Consider the following 17,127-nt stretch of genomic DNA (forward strand, 5'->3'; position numbering starts at 1 on the left):
ATTACTACTAGCTGAGAGAAGGTATTTGCAGACAAAAGAGAGACAGGATTTGGGGAAAACAGTATAAACATTTATTACTAGTAAAATAAAAACTACTAATAAATTAAAAACTAAAGAACTATATCTATAACAATTTCTACTCAAGTTGAAATGCTATATATACACAGCAATACTTCTTCCCTTTTTATATTAGTCCAAGGAGAAGAAGTAGTCTCATTCTGTATCTTTGGAGTTCCAGTTCCTTCCTTCTAATAGCAGATCCTCAGCAGCAGCACACTTTCATTGCAGTTGGAATTTCTTCTCTCTCCCTCTCGTTCTGTGTTAGCTTCCAAGGCTGGGCTTACCCCCCTCCTGGGCTAAGACTGAAGGCTGGAGATTACTCAGGTCCTGAAGGGTTTTCCTTCCTTAGGCTTGCAAGGGGACACTTGCTTACTATGGATCTTCCACAGGGTTACAGGGGATAATGGTTTAAGAGTTCACCCCTGTTTCCCTATGGAGGTCCCTCCCCATGGGAGAACAGTCCTTGATAGACTTCTCGGCATGGGTCTAGCACGGATCCCACACACACACGGGTTCCAGCATCTCACATGGGCCATCTCGCTCCAGCATGAGATTTCTCAGAGTTACAAAATCTTCAACAGCAGTATGGATCCACACACGCACGGATCCCGTATCTCACCTGAGTTGTCACTGCTCCAACACAGGTTTCCCTCAGGGTTATAAATCTCCACTAGGACTCTGCCTCACTTCAGTCCTTTTCATGAAGCCTCGGTTCTCTTTAGTACATCCACAGACTTCTTTATCAGCTGCATGGGGAGTCTCCTTACTTCAACAAGTTTTTACAAGTAGCAAGGTTTACTTTTCAGTCTTTTCCCTGCTAAGGAGAGAGAGGAAGCTCTCGCTCTCTTTCTTCCGCGGACCCAAGGTGGAGGTAACTCTACTATCGCTCTGCCCGGGTGAGGGAGTGAGGCCTGGCGCGTCTGGTTGGCCTTGAGAGGCGGACAGTGCTGTGGTAGCTGTGTGGGGTGGCTCGCTTCCTCTTGAGGGGAGTATTTAACTTTTTGTCCCTTTTTGTCCCTTTTGTATCCCTTTTTGTCCTTTTTTTCCCTTTTCCCTTTCCCTTCCCTTTCCCTTTTGGGGAGTTCCCTTTTGTTGGTAGTGTGTATATAGTTTTCTTTATATATATATATATAAATTTAAAATTCATTCGGTTTGGGTTCTTTTGGGTTTTTTTCCGGTCGGCTGGGAGAAAGTGAAAGGGAGGGGGAAGGTTTTGTCCCCGGGGTCCAGGGACTTGGCTGGGAGCCAAGTCCAACCTGGGACAAGCAAGCAGCCCCTCTGCCTGCATTTTTTCCTCCTTTTCCTCATTTAACTGATAGTAAAATTCTTTCAGCAAATCTTATAAAGATAGTATTATTTCATCTCCAGATTTCTGAGTAACCAATTGCTCATTATCCCAATTATCTTGCGCCAATTCCACCTCAGGGCTAGAGTGTTGGCGGGGAGGCTCTAGAGACAAACATACACGACCTATGAGATCTAAAATATGTCCAATTTATTAGGATAGCTCAGGGTTTTTATAGCATCTGTATACAAGGTCTCGTGACAAGAAGCACATAATTGGTTACAGATCACTGACCAGATGTAAACATGCATTACAAATACCTTTATAATTGGTTATTAACAGGTAACAAGGCAATTGTTTACTTTATTGAACTCCACCTTCTTCTTGGCACTGAGTTCCTTTTGTTCTAGCAGACACCCATCTTGACACCTATAACTTATAGTACCTATAAAACTATATGAAAGTTTATGAAAGTTCATAAAAGCACCACACACAATATAAATTGCTCACACATTCATCATGTTCCTCCCACAAATCCCTTTTTTTGTTTTTGAGCAATTTATATTCCACTACAATACATTCTTATCTTACCTCTAACATATTATAGCACACAAGTACATATACCCATTACCATTAAAAATAACACCTTCACACACTTATCGTTTATTTCTATCTTATATTACTAAAACTTAACCTATACTAAAATTTAATGGTTAATATATCAAGTTCACACAAAACACTCTCCCAAATTCTTAACTTCTATGATTATATGATACTACACTATAAATTACCTTATAATAATACTGAAAAAACTCTGTAATTCTGAATAGCTTATCTACAACAGTATCAACCTTGTTCTGCAGAATCACTCCCTTTCCAAGGTCTTATCCAATGTGCTGGCAGCCCCCGAACTCCTGTATCTGTGAGGACGCAAACATACCCTCTACCAGTTAGTTTAACCTCTGCAGGCCCCTTCCAGACCCCGGTTTGTGGGTCCTTGTACTGAACTTTCACTGTTACCTGTGGATTTACCAAACCTGACTGCATAGAAGTATTATGAATTACAATGGGAGGGTCCGATCTTCTACCCGTCAACTGTAAAAAATTCAAAACATATAACACTTTCGCAAGTCAGTTATGCGGGCTATCCAGCTCTTCTCCCCCTTTCTGTTTTTGCAAAAGTGATTTCAGGACTCCATGAGCTCGCTCGATGACAGCTTGTCCTGTAGGAGAATGAGCTATGCCGGCAACATGAGAAATAATTCAATTCATACAGAATTTGCGAAAATGTTGTGAGGTATAACTTGACTCATTGTGTGTCTTAATTTCTGTGGGGATTCCTAGGGCTGCCATGCATGCATACATATGACGAATGATATATCTGGCATCTTCCTCAACCTGGGCAGAGGCCCATATAGCATGAGAAAAAGTATTAATGCACACACGCACATATTTCAACCTTCTAAACTCACCAACATGAGTGACATCCATCTGCTAAAGTTGCAATGCTTGTAAACCATGAGGATTGACTCTCAAGCCAATGCCTAGTCTATTTTCGTGGTAGGCTGAACAGGCCTACACTACACTTTATACTTTAGGGTTTGCAGTGTGTCACCTGTAACACCTGGAAGCAATTTATGTCTCCAGTCTGTTCCCTCCTGCCAGGTCATTGCTACTCGTGGAGATTTCCTTCTAGCATCTGTAAAAACAGTAATCCCTTCCACAGGATCATTTGAGTGCAACACAAGCTGTTCAATAATGTGATGTAACAAAGGAAATAACTTGTCTGATGGATAATGATTTGTGATCAGTCCCTTAAAATCTGTCATAGCTATCTGGAATGATTCAGATTTCTCAAACAACCATTCTAAATAGCTCTGAGTGACTGGGACAAACATTACAGATGGATCCCTTCCAGTTAAATCACAAATCCATCGCCTCCCCTCTATGACAAGTCGTGCAAACGATTCAGGTCGTGTCATGATTGTCTTTTTGGGTTGATAGGGCAGGAATACCCATTCCAAAATTCTCACGCTGATTGTTATTTGACAGATGACCCCTAATAGATGTTGTCTATTCCCTCCAGAGTTGACAATTAGATACTGGATTAGTTGATTTTCTAGTATTCCACAGGCATACCCTGCAACTATTTTACCTGAGATGTTAATTATAGTTGCTTTTTGCATGTCTGACAAGTCTCTCCGAAGCTCTTCATTAGCAACAGACCCTAGCAAAGGCATTAGAGGAGCTAGATCATTGTTAGTTATCCCACAAACAGGTCTTACCCACTGTATGTCACCAAGTAGTTTCTGCACATTAGTCAAGGTTTTTATGTCAGTGTTAATGGTTAATTTCTGTGGTTTCACAATACCAGATGTAATGGCCCAACCTAGATACTGCCAAGGCTCTTGTCTCCGAATCTTCTCAGGAGCAATTTTCAGACCACGCTGACCTAATTCTTGTTCTAACTGCAACAACAACACAGGGATATCCAAATTTTTGCCTGGTACTAGAATATCATCCATGTAGTGATAAACCAATAGCTCAGGATGCTGATTTCGAAAAGGCTACAAAGCCCAAGCAACATAGAGCTGACACATCACAGGTGAATTCTTCATCCTCTGTGCAAGAGTAACCCAATCAAATCTTTTTGCTGGCTCTGCTTTGTTCACTGAGGCTACTGTAAAGGTAAATTTTGCAGTATCATCTGGATGCAAGAAGATAGTAAAGAGACAATCTTTTAGATCTATTATCAGTATAGCCCAATCATGTGGAATCATTGTAGGAGAGGGTAAACCTGGTTGTAAGGTTCCCATATCCTCTATGACTGCATTAATAACCCGTAGATCATGCAATACTCTCAATTTTCCTGACTTCTTTAGAATAACAAATATAGGAGCATTCCATGGGCTTGTAGATGGAACAATGTGACCTGCATCTAATTGCTCCTGAACCAGTTGTTGTAGCCAGGTGTGCTCCCATCTGACTTAGCAGGTCTCGACCTATCAAACCCACTGGCAAAGATAACACGTAGGGCCTTGTACTCACTGATGCACCGTCAGAAAAACGAAAACTTACCACATTTCTGCTGATCCATGTCTGCTGTACACCACCTACCCCTTTCACTCCTGCAGGTGCCATTACCACAGGCCAGGTGTTAGACCATTTGTGTCTGGGGATGATGGTAACATCCACTCCAGTATCAACAAGCACAGTCATAGTGCTGGACTGACCATTAGGATACTGCACAACTACACTCTCCTCAGGTTTTCCCTGTTTTATGTCTATGGCTAACATCACCTCAGGAGGACCCGTGGAACCAAAACCTTTATTCCCTTGAATCACTGATTCTGCCTTGGGCACCATTGCCTTGAAAGGTACCAGCTGTGCTATTTTGCTGTTAGCAGGAATGAAAACTGGTGGTGTTAAAGTATATACCATGATTTTGATGACTCCCGTAGTATCAGCATCTATTACTCCTGGCACCACAAAAATTCCCTGGCGAGACAAAGATGAACGTCTTAACAAGAGAGCACTTAACCCTTTACCTAAAGGTCCTTACGATGTAGAAATACTCTTTGGTTAAAAACTCTTTTAATACCTATGTAATGAATTACCAAGCCTACAAATATATATATATGGATATATAAACCCAGACAATACTTTTCTCTTGCACACAATTGTCTTTCAAACAGTCATAAGGTGGCCACCTCATTCATACCTCAATCACACAGTGAAGCTTTTGTTTTTGATTATAACACGATTTATATGCAATTCCCCATAGCAGAGGTTTCATCTTCGAAGGGTCAGCAGGCTCACAAAATAGCAGGCATCCCTGCAAAAGGCAATGTTGACCTTCATGTAAAGCCTGAAAACCTTGAGCATGAACCATCTGCATTTTCTATTTAAAAGTTCTCACCATCTTTCTGTTTCTGATGGTCAGTAGTCAAATGATTGCCATAAGAATTTAAACACATGCATCATACATATTAGTAAACACTTCCTATAATAAAAACCAATTGGGTTTTGATAAACAAAGCTATTACAGGAACACCTTTTGTACTGTTCTAGAGCAACCTGTTTACAGGGCAAATCAGTTTGTGTGATATAACCTGTGAAAAAATGATTTTAAACCTTTTAAGCAATATACCCTTTGTATTACCCACTAATAATCCTAAATCTCACTGAAGAAAAAGGAAAAAACAACAAGATTAGTAACCTGTAAACTGCAAGACTTAAATTATCAATGTAAATAATTTAGAAAAACATTTTTCAATATGTTATTTTGTTTTCCACATTCCAGTGAGCAAAACGATTGTACACTTAGATTAACAAGCTAACATCATTTTGCTATTTGACTTTTTTTTTTTTTTTTTTTGACACCAAGGGCTTCACAACTGTCCCACTGGAGCAGCCACAGAAGCTGCTTTCTCCTGTTCAACCACCCTTCCAGCCACCCCTAGGGGCTGGGCTGCAGTGCTTGAGGTGATTGAGTCAAAATACTGTGTAGTCTGCGTCGTTGCTGTTGTTGTTTTCAGCAAACAGGAGTAGGGTCGCAGCTTGCACTGTTGACGTCGCTTTTGCTGCCAGGGTACGGCCACTGTGGCGCGGGGGCGGTAACACCTCCATGCGCCGCCGCCGTTCTCACCGCTCTCTGCGCCTCCGTGCTCCGCACCCTCGGTCCCGGGGGCTGTCCCAGTGTTTCGAAAATGAGTTGATTCACGTTCTTCTGGGTTTGAGAAAGATGACATTTCGGTAAAAATGCGACTATCAGTGCATGCACGAAGTTAACCACAGGCACTTCATTCGTAGTTGCTCAAAAAATTGTTACATCATACAATTGAAACATTGAAAATTTTCCAGTTATACATCTCTGAGGAGAAAATTCAGTGGCAAGCCCCTTGGCGATATTTGGGATGGAAAGTGGATAGCAAATGCATTACTCCACTGAAAATCACTCTGAACCACAACATCCACACACTTAATGACCTGCAAAAACTCCTTGGTAATATTAATTGGGCACGCCCGAGCCTTGGAATCTCCACAGATGAATTACATCCCTTTTTTACACTGTTAAAAAGAGATGCTAATCTGGCATCACCCCGAAGCCTTACTCCAGAAGCCAAAACTGCATTACAGCTTGTTGAGCATAAAATCTCTCATCTTCAAGCAAGTTGCAAACTCCCAGGTGTTCCACCAACACTCCTGGTACTTCAAGGGCCCAAAAACCCTTTGGGGTACTAGGACAGATAGACCAAAGTCAGAAAGATATCAGCATATGGGAATGGGTTTTTCTCCCTCATCAATTTGGCAAAACATTAGTTACTCAACCTGAGTTAATTACTAAAATTGTTTTTAAAGGACGTACAAGGTGCTGGGAGATGTCTGGAGAAGAACCAGAGACTATCTTCCCCTGACATCTGAACATCTTGAATAGCTACTGACAGTCTGCCTGGATTTTCAATTGGCTATAGCAAATTTCACAGGACAGATAAAATTCACACTGTCCAACATAAAAATTTTACAAAAGGTTAAATACCTGCCCATAGACCTAAAATTTGTCCAGTCTGTTGTTCCCCTTCCAGAAGCAACTACTGTGTTCACAGATGGGTCTGGAAAGACTGGAAACGCAGTTGTCATTTGGAAGCCTGGAAGTACTTGGGAACAAGACATCCACAAAGTCCAAGGATCCTCCCAAATTGTACAATTGTCAGCAGTTGTTCGTGCTTTTACCATTTTTCATTCAGAAGAAATTAATATCGTTTCCGACTCCTCTTATGTTGTAGGTGTAGTGCAAAGGGCAGAAAATTCCTATTTGAAAGAACTAACAAAGCCAACTCTTTTTTCTTTATTCAAACAGCTATTATTCCTAATTCATAGACGAGATCACTCATTTTTTAACACACACATCTGCTGTCATTCCACTTTACCAGGATCTACTGCTGAAGGGAATCGTCAAGCAGACCAACTCACAGGTATGTCTATTGTCCCACAAAAATTAGAGCAAGCAAAAATTTCCCACGATTTTTTCCATCAGAATGCAAGAGCATTACAAAAACAATTCCAATTGACACAAAGTCAAGATAAAAATATCATAAAAATGTGCCCTGACTGTCAAGAAATTGTGCCTCTCCGGCCTTCTGGAGCCAATTCTAGAGAGTTGGAGCCTTTAAAAATCTGGCAAACAGATGTTACACATGTCCAACAATTTGGCAAACTGCAATTTGTTCACGTTTCAATTGATACATTTTCCAAATTACTAGTTGCTACAGCACATTCTGGAGAAAAGAGCCATGATGTCAGAAAACACCTAATCACAGCTTTTGCCTACATGAGTATACCTGACCAAATCAAGACTGACAATGGCCCAGCATATAAGTCAAATTCCATGCAAAGTTTCTTTCAGCAATGGGGCATTAAACATACCACTGGCATTCCCCATAATCCAACAGGTCAAGGCATAGTGAAACGTGCCCATCAGACCCTTAAAAACAATAATAAAAAGCAAAACAGGGGGAGTAAAGACCTAACCCCACAGGAAAGGCTTGCAAAAGCCACGTACGTTTTGAATTTTTTAAACAGGCAGGATGAACAAAACCTAACACCAATCCAGCAACATTTTTCCAATACTAGTATTGTTCCTGTGCAAAAAGCAAAAGTATTGTACAAAGATTTATTAACTGATGAATGGAAAGGTCCATTCCTTCTCATAACGTGGGGGAAGGAACATGCATGTATTTTCACAGGTAACACCATGACATGGTGTGGTGGTTTTAATCTAGACCTTCCCTGGTTACCAGTTGGTAACCAAGGAAGGGGCATTGTTCCCAGTATTCCATACAATTTTTACGTAAATCGTGGTATAAATAAGAGGGGAGAAGCGGCCTTCCTCCCTCTTCTCTTCCGCCGGAGTTCGGGAACAGTGGGTCCCTGCATTGGTCTCGCTTATCTAAGGCTGAGGCCTGCAGCATCCACTGACCTGCCACATGGAAGTTTGGAGAGTGCTGGCTGTGTCTGCCAATCCTGCTTTCTAAGGGACATGGTGAGATTTGTTTTACTACTTATTTTACTAGTTCTCGGGTTTGATTGCGCATATCTATTCGGTGTCCCTTTTTGTTTCCTTTTGTCCCTTTTTCCCCTTTCCCTATCCCTTCGGGGGGTGTTTGAATTCCCGTTTGCTGTTTACATAGCATCTTAACTGTAATATACATAAAATATATTTTTTATATATAACTAGCTTGGTTTTCGGGTTCTTCAATTTGCATAGTTTTTTTTCCATTGCCCTGGGGGAAGTAGAAAGGGGGGAAGAGAGGGGCTGCTACTGGGGGGTTGGGCATTTGGCAGGGAGCCAAGTCCGAACCATCACACATGGGTACCTGCAAAGTGAGTGCGTGTGTACCATGAGCCCTCATCTTTCTTGCCATCCTCGCGAGTGATAACTCCGTCCCAATCAGAGACTGGATAAAGTAACCCCAAGAAAACCTCTGGGTATCTTTGGCGAAAGCTACAGGCACAGACTCTCTGTGCCTGGCCACGACCAGTGCATCGAATCCACTTAAGTCTTGTCTTGTAGGGGTCCCAGTGACACCGGGGTCCCAGTGACACCAGGGTCCCAATGGAAAAATTTCACTGCAGAATTGCCAGCAGCAGCGACAGAAAAACTCACCGCAAGGACCCTGTCTCAAGCCGTTTCCAGCTTGAAATTCATCTCCTCCTCTCCTCCTGAGGTCGACTTAATAGGTTTGCTTCCTACTAAATTTTGTTTTAATTTCATTCAACACACTACTAATCCTCTCATTGTCTCTTACAGTGTTTCTGCTAATGGTTCTCTCTATCAAAGTACACCTTCTACATGGTGCGACAGTAGTGCAGTACCTGCAACAATAACTACTGAACATTTCCTTCAAGCATCAAAATTACCCACTGGGTTCTTCCGTCTGTGTGGAACCTGAGCCTGGAAGGATATCCCACCTTATCCAGTGGGAGGTCCATGCACAGTTGGAAAATTTGCTTTATACAATCCTACTAAGTTTGAACAGTTAAAACTGACCCCCGTAGCACAAAAGGAATTGACATAGAAATGAGTTAAGAGACAAGCAAAAAGACCACCTGTATATATCACCTATTATGACCAAAATGGTAAGCTTCAAACAAAAATATATCAATCTGGAACTTTAAGGTCCCAATCGGATGTTAATCCCGCTCCTCAAGAAGTGCAGACAAAGGGTGTTGCTATGCCCTCCCCTTTGCCATTTCCTGAGGACTGTGACACCACTATAGAAATTTGGTCTCAGATGAGAAACTTTTGGGCATCTGCCATCCTCCCAGCAATAGGAACACAGCATGCACTCTCATTACTTACCCATCTTGGGTGCTGGCTTACAAAAGAAGCCAATACCACCACTAGAGCAATAGAAGACTTGTTAGCAGACACACAGCAACTAAAAACTGTCACTCTCCAAAATCGTGCCGCTATTGATTTCCTGCTTCTAGCCCATGGACATGGTTGTCAAGAGTTTGAAGGCATGTGCTGCATGAATTTTTCTGATCACTCACAATCTATTCATAACAGCATTTCTAAGCTAAAAAATCTAGTCCAAGACATCCATGTTTCCCAAGGCAAGGGACTCAGTGGCTTGTTCAACTGGCTTCATTTTCCAAGTCTGCCCGATTGGCTGAATATGCGTGGTGGGGGCTGTGTCCACGCATTTAGACCCAGGGTTCATCTTGCATAGGGAATGAGACACACGCGCAAGTTGTATGCTCGCAAAATGGCGAATTCCTTTATTACGAGGGTACTTTTATAGGGAGGTTATAGAAGGTTCTGGTAGAGGGTAGGTTTGTGCTCTGAAACCTCGAATCCCAAGGATCTGTGATAAGAGGATTTGAAGAGATTGGTCAGGAGTATATGCCTGGCCATATAGGGAGAGGGGGAAGGCCAGGATGGAGTGGTGGGGGGTTCTGTAGGGTCTGTTTATTATCACTGGACGGCAGACTTTTCCTTGGCCTCGGCTGTCAGAGCACTTCGAGATGGATGTCTTCCTGGGAGTGCCACTGGAGTTCTTCTAGCATCTCTCTGCATTCTTTGTAAGATTCCATTCTCTCACTCCCCACAGCTGAACAAAATGATAAGCTTTCTTGGTTTTGTTCTAATCATTCTATTTGTCATTCTGTTCATTCTCCCATGTCTCATCGCCTGCATCCGTAAAATACTAACCAAAAACCTTTCAGCAAATTTTCTTTTACAAGACAAATAAGGAGATGATGTTGGGAGTAACCTGGACGAGGATGAGGAGTTTAGAAGGTGGAAAGAAATTACTTCTGGTAACATAGGCCAGACAGCATCAGACATACAGACTGTTTATTAGATTGTGAGCTCTCCCTCTTTCATGGGGGAGAGTAGGTTTCTCTGATTGGTCAATGTCCAGTTAGAGACTTGTAGTTTTCCCAATTAAGAACTTAGTAGTTATCTAGAAGATGCATGTATCCCCCCTATTAAGTGAAACAGGAAGGGTTAATTAAAACACTTTTACTGTGAACCCATAAGAGACCCCCTACCCCCCTGTACGACTTATAGTTTACTGAAAGCTATATTTCGTTTACTGTAAGCTACATTTCGTACAGGAAGACTTTGTCCTGTGCTGGGCATCAGACCTTAAAGGAACCACAACAAACACTGGACAAAGAACCCAACACCCATAAATCTCATCCAGAGGAGCCAAGGTGACATTTGAATGAGTAGAGTGGGCCTAAAGCCAAAGGTTTCTTTAAGGCTGAGTGATCAGAACACAGAACAATAGAAAGTACGAAAGGTCCCCGGGGTGACGTGAGAATGAGGACTGAGAAAACAGACCCCCAAGATGAAGGCAAACAGGAACTCCCACTAAAATATTCCTCAAAATGGAGACCATGCCTCAATTTCCACCCTAACTCCACCTGTTATGAATATTGTAATCTAATGATGCAATAATATGAATATGTATGTGGTTATGTTGTAATCATTGCCAAACCTGTATAAAATATTCATTCTAACCTAACCAGCTCGGAGCCTGTTTTCCCAGCACTAGCTGGCAGGCTGCCCGGCCGTTAAATAAATAAATAAATACCTTGCTGTTTTAGGCATAAAACTCTGTCTAAACAGTTTTATCTGGTATTTTTTGGGCATCAAAGTATATCAATCTTAAATCCTACCCAATACCCTGTCCAAGTTTATATATACCTATCCCCTTTTTCCAGAACCTTCCTTATCTGCATATAAAACCCCTCCATTTTGTAAAATAAAGTTAGATCAGCTTTAGCACCCACAGCTGGTGTCTCTGTGTGATTTGACCTCTGAGCTCGGCCGATACACCACCGGGCACAATGAGAGAAACTGCAGCTCAGTTGTGAACCCGCTGGTCTGACAAGACCCCCGAAACCCCAAACTGTGTTAATGATGTATGAAATAATCTATGGACCGTTAACTTCTACATGTATGTCAAACATTGGAGTTTTTTAAAATGAACCTCAATCAGATGGTTTCTTTACCTGCCTTTCAGAAAAGGAGACGTCAGATTGACCGAAGCATGATTGGGGAGTTAACAAACTTTGTTCACACGGCTCATGTAGGATCAGTAGACATATTCAGTGGAATGAACTCGGTAAGCATGAGTGGATGAAGAATATCTCATCTTTGAGACAATATGGGAACATGGCTATTGTGACTGAAGCAATTAGTTGAAGGAATGGTTCTCAACTGAGTTATAAGAGTTTCTGTAGAGCTGAAAACCAAACTGATAGTATCTTAATTCCAAATCTTAACCACTTGCATTCAAGATTATGGAATATCATGTTGAAAATTCCTGCATTTATTGACAACACAAAGCACATTTTTATAAATTGTACAAGGTAGAGGACTTCCTAAATTTATTCCAATAACATGTAGGAAAGAAAATAGAGGTATGTTTTAAAACATAGAATCATAGAATCACTACGGTTGGAAAATACCTCCAAGATCATTGAGTCCAACCATTAACCCAGCACCATTGTGTTTACCACTAAACTATATTCCCAGGTGCCACATCCACATGCCTTTTGAACACTTACAGGGATGGCAATTCCACCGCTTCCCTGGGCAGCCTATTTCAATGCCTGACCACCATTTCAGTGAAATTTTTTTCCTAATATCTAGTCTAAACCTCCTCTGGCCTTGTCCTCTTGTCCTGTCACTTGTTACTAGGGAGAAGAGACCAATCCCCGCCTTGCTACAACCTCCTTTCACGTAGTTGTAGAGAACAATAAGGTTTCCCCTGAGCCTCCTTTTCTCCAGGCTAACAACCCCAGGTCCCTCAGCCACTCCTTATAAGGCACATGCTCCAGACCCTTCACCAGCTTTGTTGTCCTTCTCTGGACATGCTCTGGTGCCTCAATGCTCTGGTGCCTCAATGTCCTTCTTGTAGTGAGGGGCCCAAAACTTAACACAGAATTCAAGGTGCGGTCTCACCAGTGCCAAGTACAGGGGGACAAGCACTGCTCTGGTACTGCTGACCACACTATTTCTGATTCAAGTCAGGATGCCATTGGTTTTCTTGAACATCTGGGCACACTGATGGCTAATGTTGAGCCAGCTGTTAACCAACACCCCCAGATCCTTTTCTGATGAGCAGTTTTCCAGTCACTCTTCCCCAATCCTGCATGGGGTTGTTGTGACCCAATACATACTAGAATATTTCAGAAAAAAATTTTTTAAAAGTATAATTTCCTGAATATCTTTTAAAAATGTTTTTTATATAGATCTCTGTAACTTTCCTTATGATTCACACAGTTTCTACTGAGGTTCACACTATTTGTGTTGTGAATTAATTTCAGAGCAAGCAACACTGATGTCACAAATGGGGGTTTGTGGCTTCCTGTAGATGATAAGAATTGTGAACATTTTTATATAATTGAAAATGAAAAACAGAGAGAAAGAATGGTGGGTTACCCTTTGCCAACAGCCATACTCCCACATACTCTTTCCCTCCTCAGAGGGACAGGGGGAGAAAATAGGATGACAAAGCTCATGGTTCAACATAAAGGTGGGGCATCACTTACCAATTACTATAATGGGGAAAACAGACTCAGTTAATTTAATTTATAGTCAATTGAAATAGATTCAGATAGTGAGAAACAAAAAACCAAACATTAAACCAACAAGTTTTCTCTCTCCTTTCCCAGGCTCAACTTCAATCCTTCTTGACCTGCCCTGATGAACTTGGCCAGGTGTGTGTGTGTGTATGTTACAGTCAGTACATCATGGTTTCTCTCTGTTGTGCATTCCTTTTTATAGAATCAGAGAATGGTTTAGGTTGGAAGGGACCTTCAAAGATCATCTAGACCAACCCCCCTGCCATGGGCAGGGACATCTTTCATTAGATCAGGTTGCTCAAAGCCCCATCCAACGTGACCTCAAATATTTCCAACTATGGAGTATCCACAACTTCTCTGGGCAACATGTTCCAGTGCCTCACCATCCTTACTGTAAATTTTTTTCCCCTATGTTCAACCAAAGTCTTTCAATTTAAGATCATTGTCCCTTGTCCTGTCACTACAGGTTGTGGTAAAAACTCCCTCTCCAACTTTCATGCAAACCCCCTTTAAGTAATGAGAGGACACAATAAGGTCTTCCCACAGCCTTCTCTTCTCCAGGCTAAACAACCCCAACTCTCTTGGCCTTCCATCATAGGAGAGGTGTTCCATCCCCTCTTCTGGACCCACTCCAACAGGTCTATGTCTTTCTTGAACTGGGGACCCCAAAGATATATACAATACTCCAGGTGGGTTCTCACAAGAGCAGAGTAGAGGGGGAGTTCTCTGCAGGACTACTCTCAATCCATTAATTCTCCAGTCTGTACTATTATTGGGGACTTCCCAAAACTTCATGAGATTTGCATGGACCCACTTCTCCAGTCTGTCAAGGTCCCTCTGAATGGCATCCCTTCCCTCCAGCATATCAATTGCACCACTCAACTTGTTGTCATCTGCAAAATTGCTGAGGGTGCTATGTCATTAATGAAGATATTAAACAGTACCAGTCCCAATACAGACCCCTGAGGGACACCACTCATTAGTGGTTTCAATTTGTATCAGGAATAGTGTGGTCAGCGGGACCAGGGAAGTGATTCTTCCCTTACACTTGGCACTGGTTGGGCTGCACCTCAATTACTGTGTCCAGTTCTGGGCCCCTCAATTTTGGAAGGACATTGAGGTGCTGGAGCGAATCCAAAGAAGGGCAACAAGGCTGGTAAAGGGAGTGGAGCACAAGTCCTATGAGGAGCAGCTGAGGGAGCTGGGGTTGTTCAGACTGGAGAAAAGGAGGCTAGGGGGAGACCTTATCACTCTCTACAACTACCTGAAAGGAGGTTATAGAGAGGTGGCTATTGGTCTCTTCTGCCAGGCAACTAGCAGTGGGACAAGAGGGCAAAGTCTTAAGCTGCGCCAGGGGAGGTTTAGGTTAGACATTAGGAAGAAGTTCTTTACAGAGGGAGTGACTGGGCATTGGAATGGGCTGCCCAAAGAGGTGGTAGAGTCACCATCCCTGGAGGTATTTAAGAAAAGATTGGATGTGGCACTTAGTGCCATGGTCTAGTAAACAAGGCGGAGTTAGGTCAAAGGTTGGACTCCATCATCTCAGAGGTCTTGTAGTATATTGAGGACGACCAAAATAATAAAACTGGGCATCTTATGATGATGGCCTAAATTCAACTTTTATTCTTTCATCTTGTTCTCATACCGCTGCCCTCACACACTCCCTGTAGAATCTTACATACTAACACTATTCTTAGAACCATTATCTATAATTTACCACTAGCCTTCACATATGATTGGATGTTCACCTCTTCTTTACATTCTTTTCCATGCTGCTAGGCTGCATCCTCCCACAATTCCCCCTTTTTTTGTATTTGTGCCTCAAAAATTGCCTGGGTTGTCCTTTGCAGGGCCCTTTGCAAACACGACACCAGACATGGCAACATCAGTAGCACAACTACAACAGTAGGCAACAGAAGCAAACTTGACTATAGTCAAAAGCCATCCTGATAGTTCCCATTTACCAACAGACCATTTAGCCAATCCTGACCAGCATTAACCCGCAATTCTTCGATACCTGCTTCCAATCTTTGAAGGCTAGCAGCATCAACTTACCTCAATCAAATCTATACAACACATTCTCTTAAAATCTTGATACTCATAAAGTATTTTAAGTTCACACACAGAAATATCTATACAGCTTTTTGCACTCATACAGCTTTTTTCCCAGTCATTCAGAAGGTGGCCACCACAATCACTCTTCATTCACACATAGCTGGGATTTTTATTATAGTTTTGCATTTCAACCACAGATCTCAGATCCCAAGTATTACTGGCTGTGTGCTCCTCAGTCTGCCATCTCTGGTAGTCATGTTCAGCAACAATTGCACCTGTACAGAAGAGGAATCAATACAAGGAACAAAAAGCTTAACAAACCTATATGAGATCCATTTTTGATCCAGTACCTGTTTATGTGCATGCATATTCTCCTCTTCTCTTTTTGTTTTGAAAATATGTTTGGTGTGTAAAATGCTTTCTTGACAATAATTTGTTCTCTGAGTTAGCCCTGTTTTAGAATACCAAAAGCTATGCAACATAACAGAAATAATGTCAGGTGAACTGAAAGAAGACAAGAAAATCATGTGTGTACATTTTAAATTCCCACCTGAAATGTACCTTAATGTAATGCCAGGAAGGGGGAAAAGAAAAGAAGGAAGGTGTAATCTGCAATTACAAAATCACAATAACCAAGTAACCAGGACCAATTACAGATCTCCTAAACTCTTAACTATTCCTCAGTAAGTTCCACTTCTCTGTCAACTGTGACAAACTCAGTGAACAACACTACCAGTTATGGACATTCAAAGCTCAAACCTCCCCTTTTTTTTTTTTTTTTTTTTTTTTTTGGTTATCAGCTGCAGTTTCAGCAGTTTTGTCACACTGCCAAGAAAGCTGTGCCGGCAACACCACAAATGCCGAGCCCTGCGGCTCTGGGTCCTCCGGGACCCTCCTCACCGTGGGTGGTGACCCCTGATGCTATCAGGGGGCGGTCTGCCCCACTCTGGCCCAGAGCCCGCAGTGCCCCAGCTCCGCAGCTCCGCCTTCGCTCTACTCCTATCACGGTTCGGCATAGCTGTCCTGCTCTGTGCTGGCTCTCCACGCCGCTGCTGTCTCGGTGCCCTCCAGATCTTAGTATCTCCGATGTCTGGAATGCAGTAAACTCTCTTGGCTCCTGTCCATCTGCCGCTTGCAGTTGTTTGCACTGTTAACAAAAAGCTTACAAACAGTTCCTATTAATAGTTCAGTCAGTTTTGAGTAGTTATCGTAGCAGAAACAGATGAGAGAAGTCAGGAAATTCTGCAGAGGGACTGCGTTGGAAAAAATGACTGGTTTAGCCTTGGGACCGTAGCCAGTCCGCCTGCTGTTCCACTGTGGGTCTCGAACCCATGACCCTGAGAGTCCTATGCTTTACTGACTGAGCTAGCCAGGCTTCCTTTGGCTCTCACAGCAGCTTTGTTTTTGAGTCTTAGATTAGCAGTCTTTACTCCGTGTCTTCCATCTGTGAGTGACTGTTGTGAGGAAACTATAACTTGCAAAAAACCATATTTTTGCCTCTTGCTGAATGTCATTAATATTGTTAAAAGTTCAAAGAATGTCGTGGGCGGGTTTTACGGAATTCCAAAGGGAATGGTTGTCATAGCAACTGTGTTTACATTGGCATAGTTGTTTAACTGCCT

The 17,127-nt window shown here is 42.3% G+C and overlaps 1 protein-coding gene across 1 annotated transcript in view; it reads left to right on the top strand.

Moving 5' to 3' along the window:
- LOC114066803 (CDC42 small effector protein 2-like) overlaps positions 1-17,127 on the top strand; it is a 66,308-nt gene that overhangs the window by 34,993 nt on the left and 14,188 nt on the right. Inside the window, exon 2 of the mRNA XM_027901785.1 lies at positions 11,884-11,985. Within this exon, the coding sequence (XP_027757586.1) occupies positions 11,884-11,985 (102 nt within the window). The remainder of the gene's footprint in view (positions 1-11,883; positions 11,986-17,127) is intronic.

Source organism: Empidonax traillii, unplaced genomic scaffold (genome assembly GCF_003031625.1).
Source record: "Empidonax traillii isolate 1590-97213 ecotype Southwest subspecies unplaced genomic scaffold, ASM303162v1 scaffold814:size283170, whole genome shotgun sequence".
Classification (NCBI taxonomy): Eukaryota; Metazoa; Chordata; class Aves; order Passeriformes; family Tyrannidae; genus Empidonax; species Empidonax traillii.